This window comes from Notechis scutatus, chromosome 3, assembly GCF_049901735.1.
Source record: "Notechis scutatus isolate UNSWTSFEM ecotype Mainland chromosome 3, rNotScu1.2, whole genome shotgun sequence".
Classification (NCBI taxonomy): Eukaryota; Metazoa; Chordata; class Lepidosauria; order Squamata; family Elapidae; genus Notechis; species Notechis scutatus.
In genome coordinates, this window is record NC_142011.1 from 120,136,836 (window position 1) to 120,156,281 (window position 19,446).

General features: G+C 37.5%; 1 protein-coding gene across 4 annotated transcripts in view; it reads right to left on the reverse strand.

Moving 5' to 3' along the window:
• ADCY2 (adenylate cyclase 2) overlaps nt 1-19,446 on the reverse strand; it is a 156,592-nt gene that overhangs the window by 72,563 nt on the left and 64,583 nt on the right. For all 4 annotated transcript variants that reach the window (XR_015748762.1, XM_087961099.1, XM_087961100.1 and 1 more), the window contains exons 4-7: nt 14,745-14,894; nt 7,548-7,696; nt 5,389-5,500; nt 3,917-4,044 (exon numbers count right to left, since the gene is read on the reverse strand). Coding sequence is in view for 3 of the 4 variants with exons in the window: in XM_087961099.1 (XP_087817225.1) it covers nt 3,917-4,044; nt 5,389-5,500; nt 7,548-7,696; nt 14,745-14,894 (539 nt within the window). In the remaining variant the exon portion in view is untranslated. The remainder of the gene's footprint in view (nt 1-3,916; nt 4,045-5,388; nt 5,501-7,547; nt 7,697-14,744; nt 14,895-19,446) is intronic.

A 19,446-nucleotide genomic window follows, 5' to 3' on the forward strand; every position in this document is an offset into this window, starting at 1 on the left:
CTCTTCAGATAATTGTTCTTCCTGGCTTCTTATATTTAAATCTTCTCCACTTTCACGTTCTTCTTCAGGTCCCAGATATTGTTCACGAAATTGATGTGCTTTCTCTATTGTGTCAATTTTATATTTTTTATCCTGCCATGCTACTAGGAGCCCTTCTGGGATGAGCCATCTGAACGATATACCATTTTTAATTAACTGAGATGACAAAAACTGGTAGCCCCTTCTTTGCTCCCTAACTCTCCTGGGTATTTGCTTCAACGTTACCACTTCATGATCTTTATATATCAGTGGCTCATCTCTGGTCTTGCCATATAGCATGTCTCGTATCGTCTTTCTCACGAATCAGATGTGGACTTCTCGGGGTAGTCTGTGTCTCCGGGCGTAATGCGTGTACACTCTGTAGACCTCATCAATGTCATTCTCAATTTCGTGTTTGTCTTTCTGTAGGGCTGTTGCTATCAAATTCACCATTATTTCATATAGATCTTCCTTTTTATCTTCAACAACATTCTGGTATCTCAAATAAAATGATGCTTTTTCTAATTCTATATGTACCACAGAATCCCGAAGTTCAATATAAAATTTTCCAATTTTGTTGATTCCTCTAATCTCTTTTCCACCACCTCAGTTCTTGCCTCTACTATGTTTAATTTTTGTTCATTTTTTGACATTGTCTCCTGGATCTTTCCGATTTTACTATCTAAATTTTGTATCTCATTCTTCACTCCTCCTATTTCCGTTCTCATTTCTAATGTCATGTCTTCGTGATTCCTCGCTATCAGTTCATGGGTTTTTACCATCATTTCCTGCATCATGGCAAGTGTTGACTGTACTGCCTACAAACTTTGGGCGGAACTTGTCCTTCCGCCAATAACATTGCGTCAATCGATCTCTGTCCCAGAGGTAAAGATGTCGCTGTTGTAGGTTTCTTCCCTGATTTTACATTTGTAGTTATTGTTGCCATTTTAACTATTTGTAGAAGCTCTCTCCAATCTACCATCAACTATCCTAGTAGAGTTATATTGTCTTCTCCTTTAAATATTGTACACGTATTTATACATATGTTGTTAAATAAAAATTTTCTATTATAGGTAATCCCAGACAGATCTTATTTCAATTTCTTAAGTGGTCAAATATTCTAAGGTTTAGAGATTTAAATATTAACCCAATATATATTTAATTAATCCACTATAAATACAAGTAAGTAAATACTAATATGTTTAACCAGAAGAACATCAAATCTATGTAATCATGAAAATATTGTAAATAGTTGAAGCACCCAGCTAATTAATGTATTTAAATATCTGGACTTATCTTTTTTCTTTAAGGATATATATTTAATCAAAGTAAGTAATTCTAATTTCGTTTTTTCCCCTTAGATTTCTTGTATAATACTTTTAAACAGGGATTGGTTGGTATAATTGATCAGTAGAACAATAAAATGAGAATAATAATAATAATACTATGATAATATGATATAATTATTCTTTGACCATCTAATTCATATGTTTATAGAATCACTTTCCTACAATTAATCCAAAAAATTCAATCAGCATTAAGCAATATTCTATATACAAATTTCTCATATATTTACCTCTATCAAATTAATTTTCTACCAACATCACTTAAATAGATTTGTATCTTACCAATATCTATTAAATCAGATCCAGCGTTTTTTTTTTTTTTGGTTAATTGTCTTACATCAGGTCTTAATTCAAAATGTCCTCGTTCCAAATTGCACTGTCACTTTCTCCGTTTGTGTATTTTCTTGTTGCTCTTTTATTTTTTTATTCCCACACAGTCACAGTTTCACTTATGAACCTTAGATAAGTCTTTCTTATTTTGTTGTCAGGATTGTCTATTAATATTTATCAGATTAAAGTTTCTTTCCCCAGTCCTTTCTTCCGATCTTTCAGCATGAAGGAAGAAGTGAAGTTCTATCTATCTATCAGGACACAGCTTATTTAGCATTTCACTACATAATTATTAAGAGAGTAGGTCAAAATATGAACACCCCCAAACTATTGTTTAATTTGCAATAAATTATTTGCTGTGAACCCTGGTTCCTGTGCTACATTTCACTCCTTAAATGTCACTTATCAGATCAGTTCAGGCTTAGCAGAGAGAAAGAATAGCGAACCATACATCACACCTACCAGTTACTATTAAGCCTGCAATTGGAGATTGATTAAAATTGAAAAAGGAGCTTCATGGATTAAACACCTTGATTAAGATTTGAATTCCTTTTTCTTATGGCCTCCTCTTTTGTGTTAGTTTGTTTGGCACTATGAAAAAAAGCATTTGGATTTTGAACGAATAGCAGCGGTTCTCTGAGATTCCAGAAGTTTTTCCTCCCCAGCCCTAACAGGAGAGAATCAGCACTGAACCAGGAGTTTCATTTGTATGTAAAATACATTCTACCATTTTATAGCAGCCTTCCCCCATTTTCTTGGACTAAAAAGGAAATAAGCAACACGTACCTTGGAGAGCAGGCATTCCTCTCCCACCCCTAACTCAGATGAATTTGCCTGCCAAATGATATATCTGCAGGGAAAAATGAAAGGGGAAAAAATCCCCTTCTCTGTCCCATCGTTTTTCGTGAATTCCTACCTATATTTGATTATTCTGAGCAGCTATTCTCAATAACTTGAACATTAAGATTAGATTGCATTGATAATAATTTCTAATTGCTTCTTCAGTAGTACCAAGATCATTTTCTCAATAGGAATTCATTTGAGAAAGTTCATGATGGTTACCTTTTAAAATACAAAGGAGGAAATGAGGGAATTAAGTGTCTCTGGAAAAGCAGCAGCATTGCATTTAATTTAGACATTAGCACAAATTAACTTTACACCTAATCCACAGAGTTAAGACAAAAGTGTTGATTGCACAACAAACAGTTGGAATGGGTAACATGCTTAATGGGACATCTGATAGTCTGAGCTTTGCTGATGGCTATGTAGGGGGCACCAAGCAATTGTTAACAGCTGTAATTAAGACTCTGAATTTCTTCATGAAGTTAAAACAGAGTTCACTTCAGAGACAGAGGTGGTCTTCGCACCTTATCTCCTGGGCAGAGAAGTAACATTTTTTTCAAATATTCATTTAAGAAGCTGTTTTATTAACCATATGTCACTTAGAATGTGACTGACGGGCACTCTTCAGAGGCTTCTAGCCACCCAGATGCACCTTGCAGGGGAGATGAGCGGCATAAAAATTTAATACATAAATAATAAACAACAAACAAACAAATAGGAGTGTTGACAGAAGGCAGGACGACCCATCCTCTTATGCTGCCTTCCATATGCAGGGGGCAATTGTCTACTGGGGAGAGCTTCCTGTAGTTGTGGATTATTATTATTTTTTACTGGTGAACTCTACATATTTCAAAGAAATATGATCACTCCCACTGCACTGAATGCAGCCAAATTTATAGCAAGCTTTTTTTTTTTGCAAAACACTTTCATGCCATGATTTTTTTTCTACATTCCACAGCAAATAAATGTGCCTCCAGGGTTCAGGGTTTGTTTGAAGTAGCCTTTAATGCGTTTTTGTTCAATCTGCATAATTTTAAATAAATAAATGTCTCCTTTGTTGTTAGAAGACTGATATTCTTGTATTCTAAATTCTGCTGCATTGTAATGTTTTGAAGATTGTATTTTAAAACTTACACTTTTGGTAACCTTAGGAGCCCTTTCCGTGTCTGAATAAAATAAATAAACTTTAATTTCCTTCACTGCCATAATTTCAGGATAAAAAAATTCATGACCACCCAATCAGATTTGAGTTTAAAATAAAGAGCTAAAAATTAGAATTTGGGAAAGAGGCATAGAGTAAACCTTTCCTATTAAGTTTTGTTTCATAATTATGAAAGAATCTTTTATATATTTTAAATACATATACAATATTTACTCACTTTATAGCTTCACACATATCCAGTCCCATTTTCACACAATTCTTGGCATGATTTTGTAGTGATATTGGAAGGCCAGACACACAGTAATAGCAGTCTCCTAAGATTTTAATTCTCATACATTCATTTTCCTAAAAAAAGCGGGGGAGGGGGAAACGGGGTGAAGGAATCAGTCAAGGCAGCAACATAAAGCTTATCAGCTAGGCTGCAGAACCTGATGCACCTGATTGTGTCAATTGTATTCCATCTAAAAATACAGAGATGACTGGGCCAAAATGTTTATAGCTGAAATAAACTCCAGGATTCTGTGCTTCCCTATTTCCAGTGACCTACTTTTCCTGAGTTATGAAATCAGAAGCATGCTCAAACAATACTGTCTCCAAACTCCCAGGGATTTAAAGCCAACGCTCCTTCTTAATGGCATCAAATTAGACAAGTCCTTTGAAAATAGACTTGAAATTTTAAACTCAGGATATTTGTTACCAACTCTATTTGAGCAGATGCAGGAATACCAACACTTTCTAAGCTATAATGCTATTTTATTACAAGCTAATCTCTCTTAAGGGATAAAATTAGTCCTTAGATTTGAGCATTACTTTAATTCATTCAAAACTTCATTACTTCTCTAGGGGTCCTTGACACACGCAATGTTTGGGGAGATGCCCAAAAGACAGCTTATGTTCTTCTTAGTCTGCAATTCTCTATTACAAAGAAATCAGAGAAGCAAAGTAGGACATGTTCTGAACTCACTATTCAACAATCAGCCGATGTGGGAATGCACGTGTATGTCTAACTAATATCTAGGATGCACCAATTCCTCTAAGATCCTTGTTTTTTTGCAATGCAACTTTAAATGGCAAACCCCAAATTTTGATAGAATTTGAACGAATAATTTGATTGTCAGTCTTTACAGAAGAGTGGCAGAGCCAGTCAAAGAGGAGAAACCAAACTCTGGAACTGTGACTCAGTCAGGATGATAAAGATTATAAAGACTATTGCTGCTATTCAACAAACTGAGCCTTAGAGTAATAAGTGATATTTCTAGGACTCAAAACATTGCCTTGGAACACCAGTATATACCTGCAAATAAATAATAAACAGTTCAAAGTGAAGAGATGTCTAACAGAACAAAGGGTTTTTTTTCCAGATCCTCAATAAAACACTACCGCATTTAATGCATAAATTGTATTTTTTATTATTTCCAAAATATTATACTGATTTGTCCTCATTTTTATTAACTTGGGGTGTTTCAAAGTAATTTATTTTCTCCCTTCTTATACCAGGATGTAACAAAAGCAACTATTGCAAAAGGAGCAACTGTATTTGTACAAAAGCATTTTTGGAGGCTGTGAGGAAGCAGTATCCAGGAAAGGCTAAACTTTCCTCATGCCATTGTTATCTAGGTATTATGGTTATAAAAATACAGTGGCAACATTATAGCATTAGCCATGAATAAAACTTTCATACGTACTTACTTTAGCAATTTGATCAAATTTGCCAAAGAGTTCATTCAGCATATGTACCAGTTCTCCAGGGGAACAATCACTAGCCAAGCGAGTAAATCCCACAATATCGGCATATAAAATGCTGCACATAAAAAAAATTAGCATTGTTGATTTTTTTTCAAGTTAAAAAACAATATTTTATCTTAACATTCGTTTAAAAGAACCAGGAATGGGGAATGTTCCAAATACCTTATCAGAAACAAACACATTTGGCCACCAACCATTTTTCACAAGGGATTTAAAAAGAGCCAATTTACACAGCTATTTTTAATGGATTGGTCGTGTGTGTGGTGATTTTATCCTGAAAACTATTCTGGCAGGCCTCCAACATTCATCAGGTTTCGTCTACAACAATGGCAGTTAAAGTCTCCCTTCCCTGGCACCTCTAATAGTACTCCTTCAGAGTCTGAAGGCATCTCCATATAGTCACTGCTTCCATTTTCCAAAACCTCAGAAGTAGTCTGAAGGGGATCGATGGTTGTTTTTAATTTTAATCTTAAGAGCAAGGGGCAAAAAGCACAGTCCCACCTCAGGTGCTACAGACCCTGTAGTAGCAAAAATCTCCTCACCCTATTTCATGCTAATGTAGACCTACCAATCAGGACTGCAAAAATCTGAATGACCACCAGACTACAACAAAGAATAGTCTGGCCACCTAGCTATAAAGAAAAAAATTGGAGTGGAATGGGTGTGGAATGAGTTAGTAGCCTGGTGTTTTGCAAACTTGGAAGCAACTGACAAAACTCATCTCAGTTTTGCCTGTGTTGTTTCTTTGATTCCTAAAAGGTAGCTGCTGGAAGGCCATTAAGAAAGTCAGGGATGGGGTCCAACTGGTATAACTACCGGTTCTGTTGTTCTGCGTCGTGCACGCATGCGTGAGTTGTGCGAGTGCAATTTACGACCTGCTGAGCTGCCCGGACAGCTCAGCAGCACTGCATGCGGGTGCGCAGTGGTTGGAAAAGCCCTTTTTTCCTGCTTTTTCAACCACAGCTGTGCCGCGCAAAGCAGCTGCGGTTGAAAAAGCAGGAAATAAAGGACAGGTAAGAGCCCGGGCAAGTGGGCCAAAACAATATCAGACACACCGGTTCTGTGTCTGCTGCTCTTCAGAGCTACCGGTTCTGTAGAGCCAGACAGAACCGGTAGAATCCCACCCCTGAAGAAAGTGCTGCAAAGGTGAGAAGATAACTTTCTGTTTCCTAGTCCTAAATACAGGAGTTGAGAAAGATGCGTGTCTCCAACTTCCTCCAAAACTATCAACTTTCCAGCAGTTTCAATCTGGTATATAACTGTGCCAGACATAAATCACACCAGCTTTTCAAATTCGCTAAATGTCACAAGAATGCAGAGGCTGAATGCTATAGAATCACTATTCTACTGTTTCCCCATTACTTCTACCATGAGCTTGGAATGTGGCTGATCTGGGCAAAGCTGATTATTCCATTTATTTCTAATGACAGCTCAACATATCCTAGTGACAGAGACACATTCTAACTTTGCTGTGTTGAAAATCAGCTGAATTTGGGCTAGTTAATCAAATCTGACTGAAGCCATACCATCAGCTAACTTATTCTTTTTACGTTCTGTATCTCCCATAAAAGCTATAATTTCAGCCTGCAGGGTGCATTTAATATCCCCAACTAAATTCATTTCCCCCCCCCCCCAAAAAATAAATTTGTTGAAGTTTTACATTTTTACAATGTTACATTTTAACTATCTTGTTTATATGCTTTTACATTAGAATCAGAAAAGAGTAGAAAAAAACAAGTGTAGGTTTTACATTAATGAAGAAAATACTAATTTTGGTGCTGCCTCTGCCAACTTATTTATTTATAAATTTTACTGGCCACCCATCTTATCATAGGGTAACACTGGGTGGCTTACAATCATTAAAATATGTTTATACATATATTCCGTAGTTCATTAAAACCTAAATAAATTAAAATCAAACATTAAAATTGAAGGACACGTAGGGAGGGTGGGGGGTGGAGTGGAGGGAAGTGGGATAAATTGTTACGTGATCAACCACCTCCATTGTGCTGTTTCCCCCCATTGGGACACCAAGCAATGATTGGGGCCCAGAGCGAAAGGATAAGATCAAAACAGTTCCAAGAACTGGCTTCAAACAATACCTTACATTGGTGTGCCTTTTGACATACAAATTGTGAAAGTTGTTTGTACTTTCCAGCTGGCCTGCTTTGGGTCCTTGTAACCTTTGAATGATCTCAGCTTTCATTTCCATGGCTATGTGAGCAGGAAGCAGAGAAAGCAGAAGACGTTCCTGGTTTTGAAAATAAAAGACAAAAATGTCCAGGCTTCCACTAATTTTAAATAAGAAAAAATTGCTAAAGAAAACCATAACTTCTCCAAGGATGCTTGGGACAAAGCAGTGAGTGATGTACTATCATTTTGTAGGGCTGACTAAACCATTTGAAAGCGGTGCTTCACTAGGCATTTTAGCCAAACTGTTACACCTCTTCAAATGTTAAAGTAGTCACATCTTTTGCAAATTCATGTGGCTGCTCTAGAGGCTGGCTCCAGTTTATTAGTTTATTGATATACTGTAGTCACAGACAATATTTCTGCTGGGACTACCAGAGAAGCTGCAGTTAGATATAATCTCAGAAGCAACTATGACAGCTTTGCAACAGCCAAAACTACTTTAATGTTGACGAATGGCGTATGTTTTGCAAAGCTCCTCTTTTTAATGTTTTGCAAAGCCTAATCATTTGTAATCTTTCCTCCATTTTTCTTCTGTAAAACACAGAGTGAATATAACCTTCTGTAGAAGACTGATTGGAAGAGCAATTTTGCAAACTTTTCTAATAATTTGGAAGAAAAAATGGGAAGAAAAGCAGTCGTAGAAGGTAAAGGAAAAGAGTAAGTATACGGGCACAGATACACATTATTTCTAAACTAAGGTCTCTTAATGTTATCAGTCAGAACTTTTGCTTCCAAATAAATTTTCTCCAAAAGCAAAACATAAAGGACTTGTCCTTCAGATGGTTACCATAAATGAACATAATAACATTGTATTGCTGAATCAGGATAAGGCCTATCTTAATCCAGCATTTTATTTCTCACGGGGGTCAACCTGATGTCTTTGAGGGGCTTACATCATATTCTACTCTCTATTGTTCCCCTGAACCGGCATTGAGGTACGCTGCTCCAAACTCCAGCTAAAATAGAGGCATTGATTGCCTGTCCAGCATGAATGGATCTAATCTTCTTTTAAAGCCATTCAAATTAGTGGCATCATCATGTTTTATGGCAACCGATCTCACAGTTAACTTCTGTATGTGAATTAAGCCATGAATGAAAGTGGTATATGCAAATGATGTGAATCCCTCAAAGACATCAGCCTTTGTAAAAATGGATCCCAGGAAACCATGTAATAGATATCTCACCTGGAGGCATCACCATCCGTAGTTAATAGCTCCTTATTCCTTTTTTAAAAGGCAGATTCAAAGGTCAATAATATGCCTTTGCCCTATGACCATAAATATCTTAGGTTCAGCCTACCTTGCCATTTATTGCATTGGGCTTATTCGAATATTATTTGTTTCTCTTATTCATAAGTAGAACACACACAGTTTTTGTCCAATAAAAGGCAACACTTGAAAATCTTCCATTCAGGATCATGTAGTCACATTGCGAAAACATTAAATCAGGAGACCTGGCCATTAATTCAGGCTACTTAGGGGATGCCAATTGGGTTGGCATTTTGCATACAGATTTGAGTAGCACAGACAGCAATTGGTAGATGGATATGACTCTCAACATAGTTCCTAGTCCCAGGGAATGCCTGTTGTGGGTTTAAAAGAGTGATTTTCCTTCTTTGCTTTGTAGCTTTTCTTGCCACAGAAGTGAATAGCTGACGATCTGAAAACTGTTCTGGTCCACATGGAAGAGGAGAGAGATCTTTCACTTGGAGAAAGGGAAGCCTCTGCCAAAGCTCTGGGAAAGAAGCTGTTAAAATGACTCCAACGGTCATGTGTACAGAAGCAATATTACTCATCATGTTCAATAAAGCCAGTGTAGACTAATGATTACTGTATTATCTAGAAAGAGACCTTATTCAAGTCACCCAAAGCCATGGAAGGTCCCCTGGGTGACTTTGGGCTAACTCTCTCTCACCTCGGTCTATCTTAGATTGTTGTAGGGGAAAAGGGAAAAGAGTAAGTGCCTTGAGTATCTTGAGTCCCTGAACAAAAAGTGAGATTTAAATGGAATCAATGAATGACAGTTCTCTTCAAAACATGCCCCTATTTATGTATTTGACAAAACATTAAAGGCACTTCCTTCCTCAGAAACCTGTTTCCTGCTCTCTGTCGCATTATAAGCAGGTCAAAGAAGAGATGCTACAAAGGCAATATTTGTCAGAGATTAGACCTCAATTTTTGTTCTTCTGAGATTTTTTTTCAATGAGAGAACATACAACAGGCTGCATTTACAAATAATACATGACAAAGCATTGATGTGTCTATTTATTCTCCATACCTTATTAAGCAAAAATACTTTGTTTCCCTCAGGCACATCATTTTCTTTAGAATCAAAGAACAACTCTGATACAAAGGCCAACAAATTTCCATATATCAGTGCTAATTCATTTGTCATAAATGGATCAGTCATCACATTGGGAAAACTATTTAGTTTGGTGGGTAATGCAACTCTTAAGCTTTTACAATAGTCAAAGCTGAAACATATTAATTAATTAATTAATTTGTTCCCCTTTTACACCCTGCTGCCATATCATAGCACAGATGTTCTACCTGCCACGTCTCAGCTATACAAATCTCCCCTTTCTTAAATAATTCTCTTCAGTCTGCCTTGCTGTCAATAATTCTTACAATTCCTTTTGAGTTTAACTCTCTCTCCCTCCCCCTTTAAAATCAATGCTTTCCAATGATGCCCCTTTGGTTATTACTTTGTCCCTTATCAGTTCTGAAATTCACCCCAAGTACAAGGTTGTTTATCTACTTTTACTCCAATGTTCTCTTTTTCTCCTATTTTACTTTTTTCTCTTTTGTAGTAAGCCCCTATTTTTAGACAGTAAGCCCCTATTTTTTAAAAAATTCTATCATAACTCTAAATTTCTCATTATTCATAAAGTGAACAGATATGTAATACAAAATAGATTTGGGGTTTTTTTTATAGCTGTTCTCCCCTCTTTTTCCTTTTTTAAAAATCTACATATTCCAACAAAATTCTTTCCTTCTGACATCATTTTTGTAGCGACAACAACACTATTCATTCTCCTTTTTTAAGAAGGGCATTGATTCAGTTACACAAGTAGAATCCCACTCTGTTACCTTGTCCATTTAAACCTGTCACAGCTCTTGAGTCCTGTTTCTAAGCACATTATTATTATTAGGATCCTGTATCCTCCATGAAAGTGACATTCAGTGAGTTATCTCAGATACTAACAACGCCTCCTGGAAAAATCTTTCAAAACATCTTGTAAGTCACACAATGCGAAATATCTGAAATGAACAAGGGTAATTATGCTAACTGCTTGTCAGTGTCAAAACGAGGCCTGAAGTCTTTGAAATTGCCTTGCCTTATTCTCTGCGAGAGTTTAAACAGTGAGGCAAACAATTTTATAGGGAGTGGGAATATATAAGCTAAAAAAGCTAAGCGTGTGTATTTCTGTGTGCATATATTACACACGTATAAGACAGAGTCATGCATTTAATAGATAGCTATCAAAGAAGTAACAAAATAAAATGGACAAAACCAAGCACATTTTACATTCTAGCAATACATCAAAAGAAAGGGAGCATCTATGAAGATAAGGAGAAACAAACTGTTTTCTTCTGAGGTCAATTCCTATTTTGCTTTTATTTATAATAGGAATTAGTAATCTTTGGATAACTGAGGCCCATACTTCATGTTTTGTGGGCCAAATGAATGGATGATAGGTAGAATCAAGATTTCTTTTTCTTTTCTTGTTTTCAATTTTCTAAAGGACATTGTCTTTATTTTATAAATTATATTCAACCTCTTTTAGGGCATATGCTTTGTTTTCTGGTTGTTTCCCCTTCAAATAGTAAAAAAAAAACCCCACTATTTTTGGTTACTGTAGTGTAGTCGGAAGTGATTCCAGAGGATTCCCAAGAGAAAAAAAGAGTTGGGACTATATCAGGTGCTAGTATCTCAGGCTGCTTGTAATAGTTATCTAAGTTACAACACAGAACTTGATACTGTTCTATGCACCATGCAATTCTGCTCTATCTTTGGAACAAAAAATAGAAAAGTGATGGTTTGTTTGTTTGTTTGTTTGTTTAGTCAAACGCTTACAATATGATAGAAATAAGAATAAACATAAGTTTAAATACAAGAAATAGGAACTAATAATTGGGGACAATAGGACAGGGACGGTAGGCATGATTGTGCGCTTATGCACGCCCCTTACAGACCTCTTAGGAATGGGGTTAGGTCAAAAGGTTAGTTTGAGGGTAAAGGAGTGGGAGTTTGAGCAGGTGACAACAGAATCAGGTAGTGAGTTCCAGACATGGACCACTCTGTTGCTGAAATCGTACTTCCTGCAATCAAGTTTGGAGTAGTTTACATTAAGTTTATATCTGTTGTGTGCTCTTGTGTTGTTGTGATTAAAGCTGAAATATTCATTACCTGGTAAGACATTGTAATACACTATATGATTTTATGTACTATGCTTAAGTCCAATCTTAGCCAGCGTAGTTCAACCTTGTCTAAGCCTAGAATCTCAAGTCTGGTGGTGTAGGGTATTCTGTTGTGAACAGAGGAGTGTGGTACTCTTCTGGTAAAATACTTCTGGACTCACTCAATTGATATACAGTGCGGATTCCAGACAGCGGATGTGTATTCAAGTATCAGTCTAGCAAAGGTTTTGTATTGGTTATCAAATGTGGTTGGCTGCCATCTTTCACCTACATGCCGGCCTCATCAGGAACAATGCAACAGTCCAACAACATCTAGACAGCTACAGAAGCCCAATTTCAGCTAAGCTAAAGGAGACCCACTGAATGGGATATTATTGGTGAATTCTAAAAGACTGAGGAAGTCTTAGGTTCACTGAAGCATCTCTAAGGGATCTCTAAGGCAAGATTATTTGTAAACAAGGATCTGAAGTATAAGAAGATTATAATGAATAATCAATTCATGTTCCAGGCTTCTGCATTATCTAATTTACAGTTCGTGTTCGTTCATTCATTCATTCATTCATTCATTCCTGTTTACTGGTTAAAATGATGCCATGGAAATTCCCACAGTACAATATCTATGGAGATTCTCAGTCATCTTGGTCATGATTGTCCCAAAGATGCTTTTTTCAAGAGGCAACTTGGCTTTCTGGTTTTTCTTGGTTGATGTTTTGCTTCTCAGATGAGAAGCGAAACATTTTCAAAGAAAGTCCTGTTACTTCTTGAAAAAAGCACCTTTAGGACTACAGTACAATAGATTAGATAAGAATAATGATATACTGTAGGTACATGCTTATCCATATATGTTTCACTATGCTTAATGTTTCTTCCAAGTAAGCATCACAATTTTCAGCAAATGTGTATCATATCCATACACCCTTATATCATCATAGTTGTGAATATGCTGCAATTAAGAAGTGCAGACAAAGAAAAGTGTGTTATAGGACAGCGGTCGCCAAGTGGTGGGCTGTGGCCCACTGGTGGTCCGTGAGAAAATTTTGGTGAACCGCAGAGAAATCTCATCCCCAGAGCACCCCCACAAAGCAATTAATCCAGGCTGCACAGAAACATAAGGCTGCGCCGCCCACATGGCCCACGAGAACCGCACACTCACTCCTTACCCAGTAAACTTGCCTGCTAAATTGCTATTTTTCCTTTTTCCGACCATCATTTGTTCTGCAGTGCTGGGAGATTTAGATTAGTTAGGAAGCAGGAAATGGTTGGATTTCTTGCTTTCTAGCTAGTCTTTAGATCTTTGACTCAGCACAGCCAAACCTCCCTTAGGACTGAAGGAAGCAAATTCAGCGCAGCCTCACGGCAAGCAAATTTGAGAGACTGAGCTAGCCGATGGCAGATAGATAGATCACTGAATGATTCTGTGAGCAACTCAATCTGCCTGCTTTGCCTGGTTTTGGATAAAAGTTGCTCTTTTTTATAAAAAAAAAATCAATATTTACATGCATGGTTTGTTGTGAGTTAATTTTGTGAGTTTGCTTGCTAGCAAATTTTATTTGAACCAGTTAGTGGTCCCTGGGATCTAAAATTGTGAGTTTGGTGGTCTCTGAGGTCCAAAAGGTTGGTGACCCCTGTTATAGGTTACAAAATTCAGAGTCCTATAAATCTCACCTTCCTATGTAAAAGAATGCTATGAACTTTTTAGCCATCATGATTGAAAAATATATGGAGAAATGTTGTTGAATCCTTGCAATTATAGGAGTAAATGAATAGGGTATCTAGTGGCTGCTTTTGTGTTTTAGACCCCTCTATGGAAGTTGCAAGCCTCACTTGTTTAATATAACTTCTTTTGACAAATTTTGTCCCTTTGATGGATAGGACACTTCTTTTTTTCATGAGTAATAAACTGAGGAAAGAAGGAATTTGATATTTTCCTTGTTAGAAGCAAAACAGGAAAAAGAGCTTAATAAAATGATAACAAACACAGTGATGAGGCAATTCAGAATAAAGAAACCAACACAGACAGATTCAGGTATAGCCAAAAACATCTACACAAAAGCATTTGGCAGGCTGCCAACAGCCTCTTTCGGATTCTTTATATAGAGCCTTAAAAGGAGGATAATTTGAATTGCCTATAGACTATGGTTATTATTAGAGTAATAATAGTAGTAGAGGCAGCAGCAGCAGCAATGTTGTCTACATTGCCTTTGATTTATCCAAATAAAAGCTTCCATTTTTTGTGGAACAAAAAGTAAATAATCTTATTATATTCTCCCAGCATTTCTTTATATCATGAGATCCTATTGTTGAAAGAGCTGGCTCATTTATTAAAAATATATACACATTAGTTTTGAAAATGCTTCACAAATCTCAACAGTATTCCTTTTCAGCATTAAGAATGTTCCTTCAAGTTTCAAAGCAATGGACCAAAAGAAGAATTTTGATGCCAAGAGTCTAATGTACCTTTTATCTTCCACTTTCCTTCATTGTGAACCAAACTAAAGAGAGAACAAAAGCTTAAAAGTAATAGAATTTCCATCTTTTCTATTCTTGAGTAAAAATTGGAACAAACAAAACTTACATTGATTTCTGAGGAGTTCTTCCTTCCCCTTGCCTGATCAACAGAAATTTTAGTACATTTAACAAAACAATATAAATGATAGGAAACAAAATAGTAAATAAAGTCTTTACCTGCTGTCGTTTCTCAAACTCCAGCTTGATGCGTGATTTGATGCAATTACAGGTATCCTGATATGTCTGCTGTAGAGCAAGTTCCATCAACTGTTTGTGATAGGCTCCAGCCAGATTCCCACAGATAAAAATGATGACATTTGCCAGAATCTACCAGGACAATAAGACAGATCAAACTCTCACTCAGTTATCATTACCATAGTCTGTTTTACCTTTGGGTTTCACTGTTATAGACTTTATTGGTCCCTACTTCCTCTCCATTAGGTTTACAAAACTGTATTTTGCATTTTAAAGTATGAATATTAGGAATATCATATTTGTACCTGGGGAATATTTACCTCATCCAAAAGTCAAAGCCTCCCTCTAACTCTGATAATTTATTATTTAGACAGCAATCTATCCTTATTATAAAATTGTAACTCCAAGAATTATTGAGATACTTCTAGAAATTGTTTCCATCTTCTCCCATTAACAATACCAAAACAACATTCCAGAAGATAATATCAAGGAATATTCAGGGATCCAGGAGAAGAACATTCCCTGCTTTAGCGCTGGCCCTTTGGAACATCCTGCCCTACAGGGTGAGATTTGCCCTCACCCTCCCATCCTTCTGCAAAGTCCCAAAGACCTGTCTCTGCCGGTTGGCCTGGGGGCCAATTGCAGAGTACATCACCGGAAATGCTTGCTGGGCTGACTAGCTGACCCCACCTCCCCCTTGAGCTTCCTGCTCCCCCTCCACTCATCTTTTTAATTCCATATTATTGTACTTCCATTAATTATTTTTATCGTTTTATTCATTTGCTATTTACTTTTACATTTTAATCTCTTTTTTCCACTTTATTGTTGTAAACTGCCAGAGTAATCCCATGGTGAGATGGGAGGCAAATTAATTTAACACACAAATAAAGTGCAGAAAGCCATCTTGTAAAAGAATGATGATGTCTGGAGAATATGAAATCATGGTGATAATTATCAGCCATTTTCACAGTCCCATAAAGCAATGGAGGCTTGAATAGACTAGTCACAAATCATGAACATAGCCCTTGATATAATGTTGGAAAAGAAACAAATTGGAATAGTCTTTGTTAGATTCCCTTTTATATGATATTGGACTTAGGTGATAATGGAAGAAAAACAAATTGATAAGTAGACAACTTACTTTGCTACAGTAACATTTTCAGATGTTACATTTTACTTTTTAAAATTTAAACAAATAATATTGCATTAGCAATATATTGAAATTAACAGTATAATACAGAATAAGCAAAAGGTAACAAGCAGCAGGAATTTTATGTCATCTATATTTTACAATTCTGTTTCCAATTAAAGAAAATTGTAAGGTCATGTAACTGAACATGTTATATCCCACTAGATATCTTACTCCCAGATGATGGGGAATTGTTGATGAATATTTGTTTTGAGTTTCAAGCCAACTACCTAAACTTGTCATGCAGCACGTATTTAACAAGCTGGGTCATCAAATAACAAAGGGAACGTCTTCAAATCAAGATATATTATCTCTATTTCTTTTCTGTTCAAATATGTCCAATTATTAGGTCCTGCATGGACAAGCCCCTGCAGTTTTCTTGGCAAAGTTTTTCAGAAATGGTTTTTCATTGCCTCCTTCCTAGGGCTAAGAAAAAGTGACTAGGCTCAAGATCATCCAGCTGGCTTTATGCCTAAGGCAGCACTAGAACTCAGAGTGTCCCATTTTCTAGGCTGATGCCATAACCAGGAGTGGGATTCTACCGGTTCCCTCCAGTTCTATGGAACCGGAGGTTATGATTCTGCTCAGTTCGGAGAACCGGCAAATCATGCCGCTGGTTGACCTCGCCCCTTCCCCTCCCAGCCACTTGCCTCTGATGAGGCAGCAGATATATTGCTGGAGCTGCCGGGCTTTAAGCCTGGAGCAAGAATCCTTTTCTCTCCCCCCTCCCCCTATCCTATTTGGAAGATATTGGGTTTTGCTGTTGCTGTCAATGTTCTCCGTGCTTCCTAAATGAAGTAGATCTAGTGGAAAGTGGCTGGTGTGTGTGTGTGTGTGTGTGTGTGTGTGTGTGTGTGTGTGTGAATTTAAGCCACCTTCCTATAAAATCCATTCAGAAAACAAAGGAGCAGATATTGTTTAATTCTGCTTCAGCCCAGATTGCTGGGAGAGAAAGTAGTTTAAAAGTGTTATTTAACTGACCAATCCATTGGCTTCCCCGCACTTCTTGTAGCACAGAGTAGCTGCTTGCCTTTTAAAATCCAGCGCTGAAGCCCAAGAGTGCTGGATTTCAAAATAAAAGCCAAGGAGCTCAGTGCTACAAGAAGTTCCAGGAAGCGTTGTTGAAGCTGAACTGGGCTTTCAAGCATTTTAAAGTAGCCTGGAGCAAGTATGCCTTGGGGGTGGGGGGGAGACTTTAATATCTTTAAAGCTGTGTCCTTGTGATGAAGGGGCAGTTTATATTTATATTTTATAGATTAATCCCCCAGTAGAAAATAGGTAACATGATCCATTTGAGGTCAATCCATGCATTTAGTGAGGAGGAGGAGGAGGAGGAGGAGGAGGAGGAGGAGGAGGAGGAGGAGGAGGAGGCAATATTAAATCAGAGCCTTGGTACAAGGGGCAATCCAGTAGAAGTACCTTGATGGTTCTGTCCAAGCAGAGACAGGAGCGTGGTAAGTATGGGATCTTACTAAATCAATTCGTACAGAGATACAATGCTCAGTATCTCTAAAGTTGGTAATTCTTTCATGTTACTGACTTGGGAGTAATCAAATGATCAGGTCTCATGCTGTCTGGGGAATTCTGGGAATTGAAGTCCACAAGTTGCTAAGCTTGAAAAACATCAGAAATACAACTTCTTGTGAGCCTGGGTTATTTTCCTGCATTTTGGGAATAAGGAAATTATCCTATGTGCCTGGTGCAGAGATGCAGCTGAAATTTAGTTAGATGCTAATTGGAAGGTTAAAGCCACAGATACTCTTTGACTTACAACTACTTGTTTAGCCTCCATTTAAAGTTACAACAGCACTGAAAAAAATTACTTATATTCCCCCCACCCGCAGAGAGGGGGGGAAAAGAGAGGGACAAGAGACAGAGAGAAACAAGACACACACACACACACACACACAGAAAGAGAGAGAAAGGGAAAGAGAGGGGGGGGAAGAGAGACAAGAGATAGAGGGGGGAAGAGAGAGAGAAGACAGAGTGAGAAGACACACATAGAGAGAGAGAGAGAGACAGGGAGGGAGGGAAAGAGAGATAAGAGACAGAGAGATGAGAGAGAGAGAGAGAGAGAGAGAGAAAGAAAGAAAAAGGGAGAAAGAAAAAGAGATGAGAAAGAGGGAGAAAGAGAGAGAGAGATACCTGTTTAAAAGAAAATAGAAAAATGGCTCTTCAAGTGTTTAAGGTTGCAGACCCCAGGTTAGGCAAACACCATGGTCATTAAGTGAACCTTGTGATCATTAAGCAAACACTGTGGTTGTTAAACAAGTCCATTTTCTCCAATGGGCATTTTTAACTGGAAACAGAAGGAATTGTTGGAAACTGGCAAAAAACATAGAAAACCTCAGTCAGAAGACTGTGTGGGATGTTGTGTAACTGATAATAAGTGTGTGTGTGCGCGCACGTGCATATGGCTGTCAAAACACCAAAAATAGGTCAAATAGCGTTATGGAGGTCAGTTGTAAATTAGAACACTTGCTAAGCAACTGGCCATTAAGCGAGGATTACTTATATTTGGTTAGCTAGTCACATGCCCACCAAGCCATGCCTACCCCAGTCACATGACCAACAAGCCATGCCCACCCAGTCACATGACCACCTAGCCACACCCACCCAGTCACATGACCACCAAATCATGCCCAGTCAGCAAGCCACACCTACCCAGTCACATGACCACCAAGCCACACCCACAGATTAGGCCACGCCCACAGAACCGGTTGTTAAGAAATTTGAATCCTACCCCTGGCTATAACTATTACACAAAAATGTTTTTTTAAAATAAGATCCATAGCATTCCCATAATCTATTAATGGTTAGGGTTAGGATTGACACTCCCCCTTGAGAATAACCAATCTCTATGATAATCTAGGAAATTTGCCACTGAATTTGATGTCCAAAATAAAAATTGGATTTATCTATCTCATTTGCCCTGAATATGGCAAAGATGATTTTTTTTTAATCTCACAAAATGCAGGCTTAGAAATCCTCATGACCTATGTATCAGAGGTTTCTATTTCTTCAGCATTAGAACAGTTCACAGGAATTGTGAAAGACTCTTGCACATGCCTTAAATGCTACAAAACTCTAAAGGATAATGAAAACTCCATCAAATGTTCTCTATGTAACAAATACGCTCATCATGACTGCTTGGGATTACCCGAGCAAATGATTCAATACCTAGAATCATCCAATGAGTTTCCATATCTCTGCAAATCATGCAGACCCAAACTGGATCTGTTGGAAAGAGTTGATACCACTGAAACACGAATAACATCCCTTGACACCATAGTAGCATCCCTGGACGCCTTAAAAGAAAGATTATCCAACCTTGAAAAAAAAGACACAACGCAAAAACCTGAACATCCAATAGCTATAAACCACATCTCTACCCAACAACCACAACCCAATCCACAACCCAATCCACAAAAAAACATAAACCAGACAAATAATGATATCCCAATCCTTATCAGAGAAGCTGTTGAGCGTGAACGC